This window comes from Peromyscus eremicus, chromosome 4 (genome assembly GCF_949786415.1).
Source record: "Peromyscus eremicus chromosome 4, PerEre_H2_v1, whole genome shotgun sequence".
NCBI lineage: Eukaryota > Metazoa > Chordata > Mammalia > Rodentia > Cricetidae > Peromyscus > Peromyscus eremicus.
Window position 1 is genome coordinate 79,995,904 of NC_081419.1, and position 21,137 is coordinate 80,017,040.

A 21,137-nucleotide genomic window follows, 5' to 3' on the forward strand; every position below is an offset into this window, starting at 1 on the left:
TCCCAAGGAGTGATGTATGGGGAAACAAAGCTGTGTGTTTTGGTGGGGCCAAGGCTGTCAAAGCTGGAGAAAATCCCCACTAGACATGGTCTCATCCCTGAGAACCTTTGCCAAAAGAGATAGCTGAGGCTCTCTGGCTGGGAGCTCCAGCACAGCCCCGCACCTTCCCTCCGCGCCTGCGCATATAATACCTGTCCCACCGATTTACTTCTTGAAAACAGATAAGTAGCTCTTAAGTAGCTCCTGGCACTTCAGATGCCAAAGCAAAGGTGAGAAGCTATGATTCCAGGAACACCAGCAGCTTCATGAACAGAACATTCCAGAGCTTGCTCTGTCACCCCTGCCCAAATAACTCCCCTTCCAAATAACTTCTTCTGGGCTGAGGCAGCCATCCCCTCCCTCGCTTCTGTATTGCTGGGACCGAACTCCTATCTCACGCTAAGTAAGTTCTCTGCCACTGAGTCACACAGCTCCAACCCCACTTCTTTGTTTTTGCCTTGCTTGGGACCTGGCCGAGGTTTGATAGATCTATTATCTGAAGAATGGGTTCCTGGACTCCGAGACTGGAGACAGAGATTCAAGATTGAGTGTATGTTCTCGTCCCTCTGCCTACAGAAGGACAGGAGGACTTGGTCTGCTTTCTCGTTCTTACCCGCCACCCCACTCTCCGCCCTGCTTCTCTTTGAGCATTCACCTGTTGGTGCAATTAATTTTTAAGTTCTTTAAGTAGTTGTGAAAACCAGAGCCTTCAGAAAATGCCATAATATGGGAAGGCAACACCCGCTCCTCCCAAATCCAGTAGCCCAGAGGCCTGTTATTAATATTGTGTTGAACACTCTTTTATACTTTCTATGCATACATTTACCCCTGCGCCATTTTCCTTCTTAAGAAATAGTTGAGTACAGCTATTGAGTCCAGTAAATGCATATTGACAAGCCGTCCCCAAACTGGAGTTTAAAACCTCATGGGGGTGTTGATTATTGGAAAATATTCCCTTCAAATTGTCTCTAATTTAAACATATTTGGGGGGCACTGTAGGCTGCTTGCCTACCGTGTTTCTTCTTGCTGTTCAGTTTTAAGGTGAGAATTATGTTCATCTCATAAACATGAAGGAAAATGACAGATTTGTTTAGATCGAGGTAAGAAAGGAAGGATGGGAAAGGAGAGTGGTACCAAAGGGCTAAGTCGGAAATGAGGATCACGGCGGGTTCCACACTTGGGCATGAACTGAGGTTAGTCAGTACTCTGATGGGTGGGATGGGGGAATGAACCGTGTGTTATAGGAAGAGAGGTTCACCAGATGAGGGAAGGCTATGTCATGACCGAGGCATATTTCAGATCTGGTTCCTCCTGGCCTTTCTGAGACTCCCCTCGCCCCCACCCACCATTTATCCTTCTCACTGTCATCTGCCCAAGACAAGATAAAAATCTCCAGCTAGGAAAATAAAATACTGATTTAGAATGTACACTATTAAAAAGTCGTCCAAATAGTTCTCAGAAATGAGGGGCTACTGCATATTTTAGTAGGTGTTTTTCTACTGAAAACAAATGCGTTTACTTGCCTTAGCTTTCTTCCCAGTTCTTCACTTTTGAAACAAAGCCACAGATAGAGTGCTCCATAAAGCAAAGATGCTTTCTTTATCAAAAATGAAATCAGTTTCCCCCCTTGATTAGGAAACAACACATTTCTCATTAAAAATAATTCATACGGCACTAAAACATTGTAAAGAAATGGCCTATCATCTCACCACCTAGATAATTTTTAAAAAGTAACCATTTGTTGCGTGTGTATCTGCAGAAAGAAAATGCTGGGATCATTCCTCTGTTAACAAACAGCACTTACCCCTGGATGGATTGGAGAGAGCCAGGGAAAGCCTGATGGATGGGTTTAAGAGATTCTGAAGGGCTGCGCTGTAGTGCACGGGTAGTGTGCTTGCCTAGCATGACCAAGGGCTAAGGGGAGGAGATAATGCACTGGACAGATCCCATAAAGACAGCTTCTTTGGGCAGGTCTACACAAAAAGGAACAAAGACCCAAAGACAAGGCTCTTGTTGATTGGGGAAGTTAGGAGAGGGTGATTTCTTCCGTCCTTTTTAAAAAATTGTTTTAATTTATAGGTAAAAGTAAGCATAGCGTATTTGTTTGCTGATGGGAATGATCAAAAAGATCAAATGGATGCTGGAAGGGGATGATGGAGCCATGTAGGTAAGAGGAAGAGACTGGATTCCTTAGGCTCCGCAGTGGCTGTAGGTAGAAGCTGGGGTAGTTCATCTAGTGATGGAACTACTTTGCAAGTGTTCTTTGTTTAGACAAAGTCTTTCCCTTGTCATATGTACTGCAGATATTTTCTCTCCTGTGTTTTGACTCTTGTCAATGGCTGTTTTCCTCCTGTTAAAAGAGGTTTTTTTTTTTTTTGTTATAGTACAAATCATAATCCCTTTGAAAGTCTGAGTCACTTGAATTATTGCATAGGGTTTCCTCTGAGGCTTTTGTTGGTTCGTTTTTCTGTCCTGGAGATGGAACCCAGGGCTTCCTGCATGCCAGGTGAACATGTTACTTCTGGGACACCCTCACCAGCCCATTCATGGTGCTATACAATGTCATTTTGAAGGTTAGGTCAGAACAGATTTTTTTTTTAAATTTTCACCCCCCCCCCACACCTCCATTGCAATTGGAAATGCAAGAGTTTAGTCTCCAGAAGCTTGTGCTGATCCAGAACCTGAGTTTTGAGGACCATTGTTTTTTTTTTTTGGAAGTTTTCATATAGTTGGGATAGCTTTTCTCAGACACGAGTGCATGAGCAAGCTGGATGCATTTCTCTGAGAATCAAGGTGAAAAGATTCCACTTCATCTTTCCTATTACACAAGATGAAGGATTTACCTATGATTTAGGTTTAGGGTACTGCTATTCAGATAGAGCCAGTAGAAACATCTGGCCATAGAGCCAATCCGTTGGGAATACAGAATAACCCAGCAAGATAGATGAAGTAGGAATTCTAACATATTGGCCCCCATTGCCAGCGATGTATAATGGAAGTCCAAATATTTCTTGTGTGGTCCGATGATGTGGTCTGTGAGACGATGGGTCCCTGTGTTTGTGTGTTTTTGTAGGAAGGAAAGTTCCATCCAAAAATATTCTGCTAAGCATCCAAGGCCAGTGGAACTGGATAATAGAGTATCTTTTAGCTCTGTTTTGAGTGTGAAATGTGATGAGATCAGCTGGGAGAAGTTTGGGTACCATTGCATGTGCTGAGGATTTTGATGGTTTTTAAGGACTGATTTATACAGCAGGAGGCTGGTTATTGACCACTGAGTCTGTGTCCTTTATTAAACAGTGGCTGAGGACTAGGCTGCATGGCAAAGGGAGACAAATGAACCATATCTATAGAGAAACTTTCAAAAGGGGAATATAGTCAAGGTTTACCAATAACAGCATGGATGGAATAAGTAGTCCTCTTCTAAATGGTAAAAAATGTAAAGAATCCATATTCCAATTACCTTTAGGTGACTATTAGATCATGTCCTTTTATATAGACATAATCCCAGGTGTGACTGATGTAAGTCAAAGAGGGAATTCAGTAAATTATTTTATTGTATTTTTAATTGTGTAGGGTTTTTTTTTTTTTTTTTTTTTTTTTTTGAGACAGGGTTTCTCTGTGTAGCTCTGGCTGTCCTGGAATTCACTCTGTAGATTAGGCTAGCCTCAAACTCACAGAGATACCTGCCTCTGCCTCCCTGAGTGCTGGGATTAAAGGTGTGTGCCTTTAAGCCACCACTGCCTGGCTTACTGTGTTTTTTAAATGTTGATTTTTTTTAAGTATGTGTACATGTGCCTGTGAGTGCAGGTGCCTGCAGAGTCCAGAAGAGGGCATTGGATCCTCACAGCTGGAGTTATGGCAGTTATGAGCTGCCTTACATGAGTGTAGGGAACTGAGCTCTGGTTCTCTTAACCACTGAGCCATTTGTCCAGCCCCAGATTTATTGTGTTTTAAAAGCCTTGTCTGGATTCAGGGTTTGGGCAGCCATTAGAACACTGTTCTGCTGCCACCTGCCTCTCCCCAGTCTGTATCAGTTTTCTTCTCAGATAGGCTCTGTCCACTGTGGCAAAAACAGCTTTGGATTCTGACACCCATGCCTTCTCAAGGAGAATGAGTTTCTATTGGTGCTTTAGCAGAAAGACTCAGGAAAGGGCCTTGGTTTGCCATGGATTGGTCATGTGACTGGGCATGCAGTGGTCTGGTGGGTGAGGTCTTGGCCACATGTTCTCTCTCCAAGGCTGAGAATGTGGTTAGAAGAGAGGGCTCCTGGGATGCACCAGAAGACTCTGTTGTCCAAGGGTGCAGGGATGTCTGTGGGCAGCAAAACAAGAGATATTCAATGAAGACGTTTTAAAAGCCAGGGTTGGTAATGGTCAAGTGTGTGTGCTTGTTCCTCAGAAGTCAAGCTGGATGCCATGGGATGTGTAAGTCAGGATGGAGTAGGAGTGAAGGATGGTGGCAGGGTAGGCTGTATTAAAAGTACCCAAGGCCAGGCATGGTGGTGCATGTATTTAATCTCAGTTCTCTGGAGACAGAGGCTGGTGGATCTCCGAGTTCAAGTCCACCCTAGTCTACAGAGCAAGTTCCAGGTCAGCCAAGGCTATACAGAAAAATCCTGTCCAAAAAGTGTCCAACTCCACACAAAGAGGCAACCGAGGAATGCTGAGAACAAGAGAGAATCTTCTCCAGAGAGGAGCACACCAATCATTTATCCAATACCAAATGGTCGGCCCTGAGAACATACATACAAGTAATATGATACAGACTGAGCAGAGTGTATTTATGTATTTAGGAATATATATCTATATGCTTAAACGTATATGTATGTAACAAAAATTAATGAAAAAAGAGGCTATGAATTTGAAAGAGAGCAAAGAGGGGTCTGTGGGAGGGTTTGGCGGGAGGAAAGGGAAGGAGAAAATGATGTGATTATATTATAATTCAAAAAGAAATAATGAAGAAATATTAAATGAGGGGCTAGAGATGGCTCCACAGCTGCTCTTGCAGAGGACCTGGGTTTGATTTCCAGTGCCCACATGGCGGGTCACAACCATCTGTACCGCCAGTTCCATGGCATCTAGCCCCCTCTTCTGAGCCAGGTACACACGTGGTACATAGTCACACATGTAGGTGAAACATTCAATAAATCAACCTAGTTTTTGAAAGTAGTAAATGTCTCTGAGCCCTCTTCTGTCACGCAGGCATACATGCAAGTAGAGCACCCATGCACACAAAATACATGCATAAATAAACCTTTATTAGAAGTTTTTAACATAGTATTAAATTGTCTGGCAAGATGGCTCAGTAGGTAAAGGTGCTTGCTGCCAAGCCCAGGGACCCAAGTTCAATCCCCAGGACTCAAGTGGTGGAAAGAGAGACCCGACTTCCATCAGTTTTCTTCTGACCTCCATACTTGGGTCTTGTCATTCCCATGCGCATGCATATACATAAACAAGCAAACAAATTGATTAACACATTATTTTCTTGAAAAGCAAAAACAAAAACCATCATCTCTCTTTAATCTCTAAATTGAAATGAATCAACACTTTCCAAGTTAAAACAATAGCCGATTCTTTCCTAAGGCTATTTTTTATTAAGAAATTTTTTATTCAATTTACGTGCTAATCACAGATTCCCCTCTCTTCTCTCCTCCTGCCCCACCCCCAGCCTTCCCCTTCAACCCTCCTCCAGTTCCCTCCTCTGAAAAGGTAAGGCCTCCCACGGGGAGTCAGCAGAGCCTGGTACATTCAGTTGAGGCAGGTCCAAGCCCCTCCCCATGCATCAAGGCTGTGAAAGGTGTCCCACCATAGATAATGGGCTCCAAAAAGCCAGCTCATGCACCAGGGATGGATCCTGATGCCACTGCCGGGGGACTCCTTAAGCAGCTCAAGCTACACAACTGTCTCGCTTATGTAGAGGGCCTAGTCCAGTCCTATGCAGGCTCCACAGCTGTTGGTCTAAATTTCATGAGTTTGGTTTGGTTGTCTCTGTAGGTTTCCACATCATGATCTTGATGCCCCTTTCTCATAGAATCCCTTTTCCCTTTCTTCAACTGGACTCCTGGGACTCGGCCTGGTATTTGGCAGTGGATCTCTGAATCTGCTTTCATTAGTTACCAGAGAAAGGCTCTATGATGACAGTTAGGGTATTCACTGATCTGATTACTGGGGTAAGCCAGTTCAGGCACCCTCTCCACTATTGCTAGTAGTCTAAGCTGGGATCATCCTTGTGGATTCCTGGGAACTTCCCTAGCACCAGGTTTCTCCCTATCCCCATGATATCTCCCTCTATCATGGTATCTCTTTCATTGCTCTCCCACTCCATGCCTGTTGCAGCTCAACCATCCAGTTCCCTTATGTTCTCATCCCCCACCCCCTACACTCCATTGCCCCTGCCTTGTCTCCAGTCTACTCATGGAGATCTCATCTATTTCCCCTTCCCAGGGCAATCCAAACATCCCTCTTAGGGTCCTCCTTGTTAGCTAGCTTCTCTGGAGCTGTGGGTTGTAGTCTGGTTATCCTTTGTTTTACATCTAGTATTTACTTATGAGTGAGTACATACCATGTCCTTCTGAGTCTGGGTTACTTCACTTAGGATGGTATTTTCTAGTTGCATTCATTTGTCCTAAGGCTATTTTTGAAGAAAATTTGTGCTTTTCAGATGATAGGTAGGTGTGTGTGTGTGTGTGTGTGTGTGTGTGTGTGCAAATTCAGTTGGACTAGCTTGGTTGTTTTATTTTAGGTTTTTATGTTCTGTGCTGTCTAGTAAAAGCAGGCCCATCTCTCCAGCCTACCCTTTATATGTACAGCACAGAACAATCCTTTTTTTAGAAAAAAATTTCTACATGTGTACTGTATTTACACACTTCCCCCACCCTTTCCTCCGTCCAAATTCACCCATGTCCTTTCATACACTCTTATTCAAATTCACGGCCTCTTACTCTTTATTTTTTCTTATACATACATATATACATGCAAACTGCTGAGTTCACTTAATGTTGCTCATGTGTTCATATGTATATGTATGTACTGCTGACTGCTTGGGATTGAATCATCTATCAGGGGCTTGTTCCTGGAGAAGACTGATTCTCCCTCTCTCAGCAGTCACTAATAACCTGCAGCTTTTCATGCCGGGGTGAGGCCTTGTGAATTTTCCCCCATCCACTTTGATGAGTCAATTGGTGTTCTTGTCTACGAGATCATATCATTGAGAGTTCATGCATACAGCTTCCTTACCATAATAAAAGACACTGTCTCACAACAGACATCTTGGTCCTCTGGCTCTTACAATCTTTCTGCCCCTTCTTCTGAGCTGTTCCTTGAGCTTCGGGCATAGGGGTTGTGTTATAGATGTATCAACCGGGGTTAGGGTATATACTACCGTTGGTGTTCTCTGTGTTCTGACCAGTGTGTCTAGCATATTAATCAATGCGTTATAACCACTAGAAAAACTGAATTAAATTTTACAGTACTGTGGATTCTACTTACCTCACTTTCAGGTGACCACAGTCAGGCAGAATGTAGTAGTACTTACATTGATCTAGAAGCTTCTGTGCCAGGTTGTCACTAGCTCTGAATGTGGATAATCAGGCAGCTCCTCATTTCCCCCGTAAGATCTTGTCTGCACTCATGAAAGTGGGTTTTGAAGTTCCTCTGGCTACAAGGAAGCTGGCTTTTCATTTGGTGTTGCTCTAACCTTAAACGTTCAGTGGTGACTACCAGGACTTCCCAGGGTTGGTTCCTGGGTCCTTTGGCCTGAAGTGTTCTAGGGCTGATCAGTTTGGGCTGCCTGTGGTTCATCCTGCTCTGTGGTGAGCATTCCTTAGGAGGCTTGTGTTGTTTTATTTTGACTGTCCTCTCTTGAAGTCTTTGTCCCTGCTCATGTGGGAGATAGAAGGTCAAGTGCCTGGTGGCTGTTCTGCTGGCTTCTGCCTCCATCAGACTTGCAACTTCAGACCTTGAAGCCCTGTATTTCCATAATCAGATAACGAGATCTAGAGGCTTGGCTAGCTGTGGGCTCCTTTGTCTTCAGGCAAGGATAATTTGGTAAGTGATGCAGAACTCTGGCTCAGCTCTCTGCTTAAGCTTCAAGGCAGTCCAGTTTCTTAATGTGGCTCCTTCACTGTTTTTTTTTTTTTTTTCTGAGAAGTTGCCCACTAGACATGGAGGCAAGGTTTGCAGCCAAGTTTATTGTCAACACCAAAAGGAGACAGGCGCTTATTTGCACATCTCATGGTTAAGCTCTGGGTGTTGAGGATGGGAGTGCAGAGAGCCTTCTGGGTAAATTCCATGTTCTGATACATAAGAGCTACAGGTTGTCTGCACACTTCCCTGATGAGCTCTGTAGAGGTGAGAAGGCAAAGGTGATGATGGCGTGTAAGTGTAGGGTCTTGCACACCTGGTCAATAACTAGAGGTGGGGGAGAAAAATCACAGGCCAAAATGCTTTTTTTTTTAAAATATTCAGATTAAATGCTAATGCCTTAAAAAAGCTCCTCTTTTTTTTTCTTTCTCTATTTTTTTTAAACTTCTTCTGTTGATAAGGGATTTCAGGGAAGCTCTGGTTTTCTTCGTCTGTAAAACCTCAATTCCTTCTTATTAATCTTCCTGTGCCTGTAGAATATCAGAATTAATCATTTCTAAAGAAGCTTCTCTTCAAATGTTCTGTCTCTTTCCTGAGCCAGACCTCAGTGCACACATTTTTAGAAGGAAGAGGGTTTATAATTTGTGTTCTGTGAAGGACACTTTCCTCTTTCTGCCTGCTTTCTAAGGAAGCCAGCTGATGCACTCCAAAGCTGGGTAGGAAAAGCAGACTGTCTCAGGGCACATTTGATGCCTGTGAAAGCTGCTGTGAGGGATGAAGGCACGAGACGTGTGCTCTGCTGGTAACTGCTTCTGTGTGGTTAGATGGAGGGAACGGAGGGGGAAAGGTTGTTTTCGGTAAGAATTGTGCAGTTTAGACTGCTCAGTCACCTGTAAGCAGGACATTTTCATCAATTAGCATCTCTCTCTCTCTCTCTCTCTCTCTCTCTCTCTCTCTCTCTCTCTCTCTCTCTCTCTCTCTCTCTCTGTAGGTCAGAATCCAACATCATGCTTCTTCCTCATTCACTACCCTTTTACCTTTTGAAACAGGCTTTCTCACTGAACCTGGAGCTCTCTGATTTAGCTAGGCTGGCTGGCCAGCGAGTCCCAGGAATCCTCCTGTCTCTGCCTCCCTAAAGGCTGGAATTACAGGTACACTTTGTCATGCTGGCTTTACACTTTTATTTATTTATTTTTTGAATTGATGCTGGTGATCTAATTCAGATCCTCATGCTTCTGCAGCAAGCATTTCACTGGCTGATCTACCTTTCTACCACTACTGGGCTTATTTTTATACCCAGCTAAATACAGGCTCACAGTAGAAGCTGCAGTGTGCTCAACTACTTGTCACACCCATTCCCTTTTTCTTTCCCTTTACCCTGGCTACACTGTAAAACACCAACAAGCCTGATTTGATTCAAACCATGGAGGAAAGAGCTGGAGGTCATTCAAGGGTCATGATGATAGAAGATGGAGTTGTACCACAAACATTGTCCTGCTAGCTGTACAGGGAGAAGAGATACACTGGGGTGACTCAGACCTCAGCTCTGCCGTTTGCCCCTCCTCTGACTTTGGACATACAACTCAACTTCTCCTTAAACCTCAGAATATTTTGTAATGAAATGACAATGGTAACTATGAAAGCAACAGTGAACATTTATTTAATGTTCGTCCTGTTCCAAGTATTGCATAATGCTTCCCTGACCTGGCTTGGGTTTTCAGCAGTCATATAGGGCTAGCATTGTTATTTTCACTTTACAAGGAGCAGGGGCCAGGGAGACTAAGTCATTGGACTAAGGTGATGGGTGCATCTTTAATGGTTTCTAGGGTGGTACTCAAGATCAAAAATATAAATTTTATCAATATACATCACCAGACGCATATGAAACATGGAGTAAATTTTTTTTTATGGATGTGGGTCACTGAGTGTTGACAGACTTCCTGAATATTGCTGGGATATAGTTACTCAGTGACATTTAACTTTTGCTCTCTGAATAGTTCACATCTTTAATCTTCAAATGAAACTGAAAAATAGGTTATTAGCTTTATACTGCAAATGATGAATCTTGGATGCAGAAACAATGAGATGATTCACTAGCCACAGGGGGAAAAATGTGTTATAAGTGGGCCTGGGACTTTCAGATTCAAGAACAATGTGTTCTCAGAGGAATCTGGAGATGTAGAATCCAGATTAATTTAGCTTTTTCAGCTGGATCTCCAAGAGCTGGAACACACTAGTTCCCTCTGTGTGATAGATGAAATACCTAGAGATACCCAGATTCTAATTTCTGAAGCTGTTCATGTCAATTTATGTGGCAACAGGCATAGTGATTCAGCTAAGGTGTTGAGATGGCAATGGTGGGTTGATCCTGGATTGTCTGGGTGGGTTTGGTTGTCTACATGTAGGCACAAGTGTCCTTGTAAGAGGGAGGCAGTGGGAAACTTGACTCAAGAAGACTAGTAGGAGGCAGAGATATGGTACAGTGTGAAAAAAATGGACAGACACATATGAGCAAGTACGAGAAACAGAAAAAGACAAGGGAAGAAACTGTCCTTTCAGAGTCATTGGAAGAAAGAGGCCCATCCAGTATCTTGGGGCTTAGGCTGATTTTGAACCTCCTTTTTTTGAGACAAGGTTTCACTCTCTATCCCAGCTGGCTTTGTACTCACTGTGTAGCACAGTCTGGCCTGGAAATTGCAGCAATCCTCCTACTTCACCCTCATGTTGTGCAGGACTGTGAGAGGATAAATTTGCTTTGATTTAAGCTACTCCCATTTGTAGCTAGAGTTTTCCTGCCTGGCCCACAGTCAGGACAAATCTCTGTCACCCGACAGTTCCACAGCCGCTCAGACCGAACCAAGTAAACACAGAAACTTATATTGCTTACAAACTGTATGACCGTGGTAGGCTTCTTGCTAACTGTTCTTATATCTTAAATTAATCCATTTCTAGAAATCTATACCTTGCCACGTGGCTTGCATCTTCATATGCTGCTTGTCATGACGGCGGCTGGCAGTGTCCCTGCCTCAGCCTTCCACTTCCCAGAATTCTCCTCTCTCCTTGTCCTGCCTATACTTCCTGCCTGGTCACTGGCCAATCAGTGTTTTATTTATACAGAATGATATCCACAGCACCCATTTATTTTACTTTATTACAGCAGACATGAGAAGCTAATGTTCTTGAACTGGTGGTATGGCAGGAAAGGTTTCCTGCCTTTAATTTCAGTGTTTATACCTACTTTTTAAAGGGCTAGTAAAGCTAAGAGCTGACACCTACCCATAAAAACTAGATTCTTCCAGAACAGCAATGGTCATTCCTGCTGTGTAAGTACAGCATCCTTGGAGGCTGGAGAGATGCCTTGGTAATTAAGAGCATTTGGTGTTCTCGAAGAGGACTTGAGTTTGGTTCTCAGCAACCACACATTGCTTGAAGACATCTGTAATTCCAGTTCCATGGGATCTGTCCCATGCTCCTTTTACCTTCATAGGCACCAGTCATGTATATGGTGCATATATATTAATTCATACACACACACACACACACACACACACACACACACACACAGAGAGGCAGAGAGTGAGAGAGAGAGAGAGAGAGAGAGAGAGAGAGAGAGAGAGAGAGAGAGACAGAGAGACAGAGAGACAGAGACAGAGAGAGAGAGAGGGGAGAGAGAGAGAGAGAGAGAGAGAGAGAGAGAGAGAGAGAGAGAGAGAGAGAGAGAGAGATTGGAAGAGACTGGTACTCAGTTTCCAAAGCATCAAGCATGTTTCCACTCCTATTTAATTGACATTCGAGAGAATGCAACAGACTCAAGATGGGAATTTTTTTTGTTGATAGTTCATGCTTCACTGCTCAGCCTTGGGAATAGGGGATGCAAATTGGTAGCTCTTAGGTCAGATATAGGTTTTTAAAGTGAAGTTATTTGTAAGAAGGCAAAATTCATGAAATCTTGGAGAAGTCCTTCAAGAATGGGAAGAGATGCCAGCATTAGGTTCATGGGGACAGTGGTGGGCCACAGAGATGTGACATATAGGCAACATGGCTGGTGTTGCTCTCTGTTGGGGTGCCATTGGTTCCTCAGGGTTTTCATAATTTACTTCTACTAATTTACTTGGACTCATCAGGGGTATTTGAGTTTGTGGTTCTGTTTTAAGCAAAAAAGAACCAAGCTTACATTTTGTCATCAAACAATTGTCCACTTGTCCAATACTCCCTGTAAATTCAGAGCATAAGAGAGGTGATGGAAGAGTTGAGATAGATAAGTACCTTGAATTTCAAGTAGGAAAAAAGCCATTGCATTCTGACAACCCTGGAGCAGTAGGGGGGAGAATTATTAAGCTGGATCTTTCAGAGAATTTGAGGAAGAAAAACAGACCAGTAAGAACCAAAGTTGCTCAGTCATGTACAAGACACAAGCCCAAGTCCATTCCTTATTGTGGTAGGATATCATTCTGAGAGTTGAAGGTAGTCGATATGGTGAATCTGTATTACGAAGAGATACTCTGATAGTTCTTTTAGAACTTCTGTGGGCATGATAGAGAGGGGCTAAATGCTTCATAGATGGTTTATTGTTGGTTGAACAAGAATACCAAAGATGGTCTAAAGTGTCTTTGTCAACCTAGTGAGTGACTTCTAGAATAGAGTAAACTCTTTCAGGTTGGGAAAAGTAACGACATTACCCAAGTTTCCCCTTTCCCACCTTCACCTGCCTGTACCAAGCCCATCTGCTTCTTTCCACCGGGCCTATAGATGCCTATCATACCTTACTGCGAATCCTTGTAGCCTCCCTGGTGATATTAGCTGTAAAGTCATCAGACTCCCCGCCCCCTCATCACTCGGTTGAGTCAAGTATCTTATTTTTAAAGAGGCAGATTAAGAGGTAGCAAAAACAGGAACACTGTTTTCTAAAGCAACAGTTTCTTAGCTTAAGGAAGGCCAGGCTTACTCACGCTTGGTTCATCTATTTTGCTGTGCATACATCTCACTTTCCCTATTCCCCCTCGTTATCTGGGTTGGATGGTAGGGAAGCTATTGCATTCTTTTCTGCCCTGAAGAAGGAGCCCCTTGGTTATTTGTCATGCTGGGGTCCATCCTCTGCTCTAGAACCCACTTTCTAGCCTTGGATCTGCAAACGACACCTTCTGTCTCTGGGTTGTTTTGGATGTGCATCCTTCCTCCAGGGAAATCTTCATCGCGGCCACGGCACTTCTTGTCATTCTTGGCAGGCGTTGTAGCTCTGGGCCTCTGTGAGTTCTACTCTCACTCTGATTTCATTTGGTTCATCCACAGCAGAGTCATGGGCTGTGGCAAGGAGACTTGTCCTGGTATAAAGCCTGGCTTCATCTAAGCCAGCAGGTGGGTTTTGGCACTCTGTGGCCACACGGGCCACCATCAGCTTCATGAGCCTTTCTGTCTCAGGGTAACTTCTGCCCTGACAGACTGGACCCCATCTACATGTGTATTATTTTTCTATTATAGCTTCTTTCAAATTGTACCATAGAGAGATCTTCTAGAATCCCATCACCTCAGCATCCCTGAGAAATATTTTTCATATATTATATAACATATAATATGCATCAACATCTAGTAAGGGCACCTCTTGTATGCCTATGTGTCTATGAATATGCATTTGGAGTGCATGTGTGTGCTCATGGAGACCAGAGGACATCAGGGTTGTTCCTGGAGAACCATCTACTTTGTTTTTTGAGGCAGGGTCTCTTCATGGGCTTGGAGTTTGCTGATTAGGCTAGACTGACTGGCCAGTGAGCTCCAGTGATCCATCTGTCTTTACTTTCCAGGCTGGTCTTACAAGCACATATCACCGTGCCTAGATTTTTACATGGCTTCTGGGAATTGAATTCGGTTTCTCATGCTTGCGTGGCACACGCTTAGCTGACTGAGCTCTTACCTCAGCCCTGGGAAGGTGCTTTTCAGATGTAGAGATGATATGAGATGGGGATGGAAAACAAATGTTCTGGAAGCCAAATCCAGAGTCTGAAGGATTTCAGCAGTTGGGAATGACTCATTGAGACAAGTCAGATAGAATCTAAAACATCGATTCCTACCTAAAACAATGATATCTTTAAGTTCAGCCATGGATATCTTCCTCAGTTCATGGGCGTTAGGGATGGAATTTGGGAGAGTTGGAGATTTTATTAGACTGAGAAAGAGCACTGTGGTTGGAGTGCAATGGAACTATTTATTCTTAGTCATGCTAGAAGCAGTCTCATGTTCACACTAAGCTGAGCAACCCAAGCCCAAGGCCTGAGCACTGGCAGACTGTGGACCACAGCCACAGTGATATATGCTTGACTAAAGAACTGATTTTGAGTGATTTGGATGGAATCCCTTCGGATGAGGCCTGCTTCTCTAGCCTCTTGCATTCATGTTACAGTCCGGATTCTAAACTCTTTAGACTCCATTTCACCTCGTTATGGTTGACACAACTCTGTAGCCTGGAAGCTATCTTCCAAGAACTGAAAAATTAGCATGTGGAAGAGGGTTTAGACTCAGGCCATACTGGGAATGTTTATGGGCTCTGTAATTATTATTATTATTATTATTAAGGGTACTATATTTATTGAGGGTACAATAATTATATATTTATACTATAATTATTAAGGGTACAACATGCAAAAAGGAGAGTAGACTCTATACTCAAGGTCAAGTTTAGCATTGAACAGAGGAGATACACAGAAATGGCTGTGACATAATAACACACACTCTATGGTTCACCAGAAGGCAGCAAAAAGGGAGGTTTCAGCTGTTGCTGGAGAATTTCTCTCCAGCTCCCGCCACCAAGTCCCGCCAGTCCCAGAGCCCACTTATAAAATAAACACACAGACTCTTACATTATTTAAACTGCTTGGCCATTAGCTCAGGCCTGTTATTGTCTAGCTCTTACTCTTATATTTAGCCCATTTCTATTAATCTTTACTTTGCCACATGGCTCATGGCTTACTGGTACCTTACATCTTCCTTGTCCTGATGGCGGCTGGCTGTGTCTCTCTCAGCCTTCCACTTCCCAGAATTCTTTTCCTTGTCCCGCCTATACTTCCTGCCTAGCCAATGGCCAATCAGTGATTTATTTACTGACCAATCAGCAACACACTTGACATACAGACCATCCCACAGCACTTCCCCTCTTCTTTTCTTAAAAAGGAAGGTTTTAACTTTAACATAGTAAAATTACATATAACAAAACAATTATCAAGCAAGAATTACAGTTACAATATTAAAGAAGAGATCCTATCTATCTTATATTTGTAAGTTTAAGGTTTTATATCTAACTTATCTTTTATTATAGCTAAGGAAAATTGTAAGTATCTAGTCTTTAACCACATCAAAGACCTCAGAAGGATATACTACTACCTGAGAAATGGAGAAGGATATAAGCAACTTTTAGGAGTCTTGTAGGGTAGACAGAGACAGCTGGCAGCCTGGACAGTCATTCAAAGTTCTCTTGTAAAGTTGGGGCATCTGTCTTCAGCCCACAGGCCTAGAGTCTCTTATTCACTTTTCTCTGTGTCCTGTAGAATGTCTGGCAGATTTCTCTGCAAAGCAGGAACCTGAAGGACCATTTTGTCAAGCAAAGTTCAGTGGTCACCTTTCTATGGGTCCTGCATGTCCAGTTGATCAAGCAGTCCAGGCAAGAACAGTTTCTTGCCCAAATGGCTATTTTTGTCAAGGTGAAGATAAACTCCATATGGAGTGTCTTCGATGCCCATCCTCCTCTCTGAAGTAAATCGGTGCTGTCAGGAGCAGACATGTCTCACTGTCCAAAAAGTCTAAACTTTTAAAACATTTTAAATGCCATATTCTGTAGGTCTTTGAAGTGTTTGAAGACTACCTATCTATCTGAAATATATCTATGTATACCTAGAAGACTTAACTAACATGGCTACAAATATTATCATAGATGACTAACTATTAATCTATTTTTTAATTATCCATTACAATTTTAAATGAGTTACATAAACATAATACCTCAAACAAGAATAGAAATATATATACAGTATAACAAAATTAAGTTTAAATTTGTATCAATAAACTAAATCTATAGCAATGTAAAACATTTTAAACAAGTTGTTACTCTTTAAAAGTAGGTTCATTAATCTACCCTTTCATCCTATCATATCTAAACTATCCCCCTTTTTGTTTTAGAAAGAGATTGTATTTATAATCAACCTGATTTAAATAAAAATATTGTTTTTTCTCTGTCCCACACCAGAGGGCTCTTCTGATTTGGGACACAAGAATCTCTTAACCATTTTTTTTTTTTTTGAGCAATATGTCTGGGTTTAGAGGGGGAGTGAGCCAATTCCATCTCTAAAGCCAGCTTGGTATATTTGGGAATTTGGGCGTAGCTTCTCTTACTACTTCCTGCTGGAGGGGGGCGCTGTATCTTCTGGAGACAGAAAGAAAATTTTAGGATCATGGAGTAGTCCGTGAGGCTGTATATCTGAGCCAGTTGACTTGAAACCATTCTGGATGTTGAATCATCTGGGCCATGGTGTCATTGGAGACCTTTCAGGGGGTCTTGGCTGGTCAAACCTGATGTATCTTAATCTGGAACAAATCCATAGTCTCTGGCTTTCTGTGGAAACAAGAGCAGAGACTCTTTTCCAAAGCAACATATCCTTATATCCAAATTTTGAAGTCAAGGTACCTTTAAAATATACATTTTGGCATAACTCAACAGCTTTTACAATCAAATGTTTTTCTGCAGTTACGAATATCAAAGAGAGCATAATCCAGATTCTCTGTGTGGTAGTCATCTTTACGTGGCTTATTTTTTTATATTAGCTTGAGCCTATTCCTTTTAAACTGCAGCCTTCTAAGCCTGAAACGGCACAGTGGCTGCTGGCTCCGCCCACTTCAGCTTCCCAACATGGCAGTGGTCCGCTTTCCGCCAGCTCTGGGAGCCGTAACTCTCAGAAATAGTGGGTCTACACTTTTACCAAAGTAGCGTGTAGCCCAGAAACTTCTTTTTTTTGTTTTGTACTAGCAAAGGCTAAATCCACCACACAGTTTAATGTGCTACTTGCAGAGGCCTCATTCCCACCATACTGCAGGTCGAGAGCGCACGCTAGGAACCCGCCAGTAGCTCAAACCGGCAGCTGCCGCTTATTTGAGAGAGACAATTAGGAAGCTGTTTTTAGGTCCGTTTTAGAATCTTTTTTCTAAGTTTTTAGGTGGAAACTCTTGCCACCACGTTGGACGCCATTTGTAGCTGGAGAATTTCTCTCCAGCTCCCGCCACCAAGTCCCGCCACCAAGTAGACTCTATACTCAAGGTCAAGTTTAGCATTGAACAGAGGAGATACACAGAAATGGCTGTGACATAATAACACACACTCTATGGTTCACCAGAAGGCAGCAAAAAGGGAGGTTTCAGCCAACTGACCCCAAATGAAATGGTCATCATGAAATGGTCACCAGTCACTGGCATGAACTAGAAGAGATTGCTCCGTTGAGTGGGAAGAAGCAGATGACCTTCCTAGGTGCTTTCTACCTCTTTTGATCTATGGTTCAAGACAGCCAGCTGGCTTTCCTTTCCTTGTTGAGAGAGAAAGGAGAGGGAGATAGAAAGGGAGAGGGAGAGGAAGATGGAGGGGAGACAGCACACACAAACACTCTAGTTAAATGCCCATGTATTGAACCTGATGTTCTGGGAAGACCACACTGGAAAGCAAGCTGACTTACAGGATTTCTACCATGTGGGATGGTATGAGTGTTCATCCTATGGGAACATAAAAATAAGTAGGCAGGGACCAAGTGTTTTTCTTAGTTACAGACTTGGTAGAAGAACTGAGAAGTAGGGGCAGGTGTGGTCTTGTTTCTAGTGACTTCTTTTGTTCACTGGCTTGCATGAGGTGCTGAGGACCAGTGCTCAAAGTTGTTCCCTTGAGTGACTGACACTTTCTGTCACTGGACAAGTATCCTGATGAAAATCTGTTCTTCATGCTCCCTGTTTCTACCTTTGATGAAATCAGCTAATACCCAGAGAACAGCTGTTGGTGCAGATTGTTAATTCTCCTCACCCTGTAACAGAGCTCAAGAGTAATTCAGATGCCTATGTATATGTCCCTCAGTTCAAGAAAACATCCAAGTAGGGGCTGGAGAGATAGCTCAGTTGTTAAGAGCATTGGCTGCTCTTCCAGAGGACTTGGGTTCAATTCCCAGCACCTATCTGTCAGCTCAAAACTGTCTGTAACTCTAGTTCCAGGGGATCTGACACCTTCACACCAATGCGCATAAAATAAAGTTAAATGAATTATTAAAGAAAAAGAAAGAAAATGTGCAAGTCACAATTTGGCTCCCCGTCGATGGTGGAGCTGAGTAAAACAAGCATCTCCAGGCTGTCGAGGCAGTGTCTCGTTGCCCATTCTGACCCTCTCCTCTTGTGCTACTGTAGTCAATGTTCCCCCCCCAACTTCTCTCCTAGTGTTTAGAACAGTTCCCACTTCCCTACTGAGCACATTCTGAGGGTCAGAAAGGCAGATGCTGTTTGAGAAAAAAAGTTGAGATGCCTCAATTTTTGCATGTTTGACCCTGGTTTAGCTCTCTGAGGCTCCCTGTCCATTTGACTCGGGATATACAGACATGGTGTAGTAGGCTAGGGGAACAGAATAGTCACCTCCCTCCCCAAACTGTCCAAAGAAGTTTCTTCTTTCTAAAATGCCTGGGCCAGAACTCAGTGTGAAACCCCACAGCTGCTGTGGCCCTGGGCTCTGTGGACACTACAGCCTTCCTGGCAAACACCTCTCTCTTCCAGGAATTCTTTCCCCTGGGGAGTTAGGGGTGAGTCAGCCCTAGGCCTTCCCCAAGTCCATCAGACAGAGTGGGCTGATGGACTCGGCCACCTGTCTATACCCTAGGATCCAAGACGCCGGAGTAGCAGAGGCAGAGGGGCAGGGTCTCAGCCTGACAGTCAGTTAATTTTACTTGGAGACCTTTAATGATGCTACTACAGAATTTATTATGGTTATCATTTTGTGTGTTTGTTTGTTTGAGAAAAGGTCTCGTGTAGCCTAGGCTAGTCTTAAACTCCTGATCCTTCTGTCTCCATCTCCCAAGTGCTGGGATTATAGGTGTACACTGCCATGCTCAGCTTGCTATGAAACATTCCAAAATAGCTTTATTGATTTTACGTGCCATATAGTTCCCACACTTAGAGAATACAATGCAACAGTTCTAATGAAGTTCCAGACTTCTGTGACCATTCCTTCATAGGTAGGACATATTCAGTAATCACTCCCATGTTTTCCCCAACTCAGTTTGTCCCAGGCAACTAAGCACTAAGCTACGTTCTAGTGATTGGCTTACTCTGAGCATGTTGTGTAAGTAGAATTCTGCAGCATATGGTCTTTGTGCCTTTGTTCTTAAACTCACTATAGCATGTCAACACTTCACTCCTATGTTGCCAAATAGCATTCCACTGTGTGAACATACTTCATTATTTATTCTGTCAGTTGATAGGTGAGTTGATTCTAATTTCTGGCTTTTGAGAATAAAGAACACTTCTGGTATATAAAACGTCTTTTTTTTGACATCTGCTTTTATTTCTTTTAGGAATACACCTAGGATTTCTGAGTAATATGGCCACCTTTTAGCTATTTGTGTGTGTGTGTGTGTGTGTGTGTGTGTGTGTGTGTGTGTGTGTGTGTGACTTCTAGGTATTTTTGAAGTAACTGCTTCCTTTCACAGAGATGTGCATGAAAGCTGATTCATCGCCATCCCCACAATGACTCTCAATATAATTCTGATATATTGCAGTGTGGGCTAGAATTTTTGTGCTAGCTGGATTGGAAATAAAATCACTGTAGAAAAGATTCCAGGCCTGTAACTGAAGGAGAGAGTCTTTGCAGAGCAGAACATTCTGGCTTTTCAGGTTGTTCTTTTTGAGGCTCCACGTCCCTCAGGCCTTCTTACCCCAGAGCAATGCATTTCCTAGGAGGTGAGTCAGTCTGGAATGAAGGACAATTGTCCAGCACTCATTGATGACCACAAAGAGTTAATCTGGGGGAGGGGAGATGTCTCAGGCAGTATGCAAACATGAGGACCTCAAGTCAACCCCCCAGAACCCATGTAAAAATCCAAGTGTGCTTGTAATCTCAGCAATGGGCAAGTGGAGACAGGGGTCCCTGGGGATCGCTGTGTGGCCAGCCTAGCTGAACTGGTGAGCTCTAGGTTCAGTGAGAGACCCTGTCACAAAAAAATAAGGTGGAGAGAGACCAAGGAAGACACAGGATGTCTATTCAGGTCCTCCAAATACACGTTCACATATAATGCACACACTGGAATACACACACACACACACACACACACACACACACACACACACACGGTTAACTTGATCTGGAAAACTGATCAGTGGACTGAGTGGAGCCACAGACGTGCACCCCCCACCCCCTTCTGAGGACGTGACATCTCTTCTTGTAAATGTCATCACTTTCTTGGTGCTATCTGGTAAGAACTGAGTCATGAGGTGCTGACAAAACCCCAGTGTACTTCACATGAAGCCTGAGGCATTCTGCTCATTCCTGAGATACTCACACTGTCAGCTTGCTGCTCAGATGGTAAACAACTTGCTTGGGATGAGCTCCTGCCTCTGTGGCTTTTCTTGACTTGTCTGAATAAAGCACAGACCCAGACAATTTGCCTCTGGGGGCGAGTTTTGGTTGGATGGGGAGTGGTGGCTGAAAGGTGGTTAACACATCGATGGAATGGCTTCTGCTTTCACAGAGCTCTGTTCCAGAGTGACCCCACGGAAGAAGGTAAGACACAGTATTTCCAAAAGGTGGCCCTGAACCAACTTCAACCTTCTGTTTGCAGCCACAGCACAGGGTATGAGAGTGAGACCCACACAACCCCCATCCTCTGTGGTGCCCAGTACAGAATACACACCCATGGCGTCTTCCGAGGCATTCAGGTGAGTGCTAGCATGTCCAGCCAAAGGCCGCCTTCCCTGCCTCTTCCTCTGCTCACATGCCCTGCAGCCTCTGCTGATGACCAC

General features: G+C 43.4%; 1 protein-coding gene across 3 annotated transcripts in view; it reads left to right on the forward strand.

Annotated features, from left to right (window-relative positions):
- Positions 1 to 21,137, forward strand: part of Wt1 (WT1 transcription factor) — a 46,903-nt gene that overhangs the window by 16,200 nt on the left and 9,566 nt on the right. For all 3 annotated transcript variants that reach the window (XM_059261047.1, XM_059261046.1, XM_059261048.1), the window contains one exon: positions 20,957 to 21,053. In XM_059261047.1, coding sequence (XP_059117030.1) covers positions 20,957 to 21,053 — 97 coding nt within the window. The remainder of the gene's footprint in view (positions 1 to 20,956; positions 21,054 to 21,137) is intronic.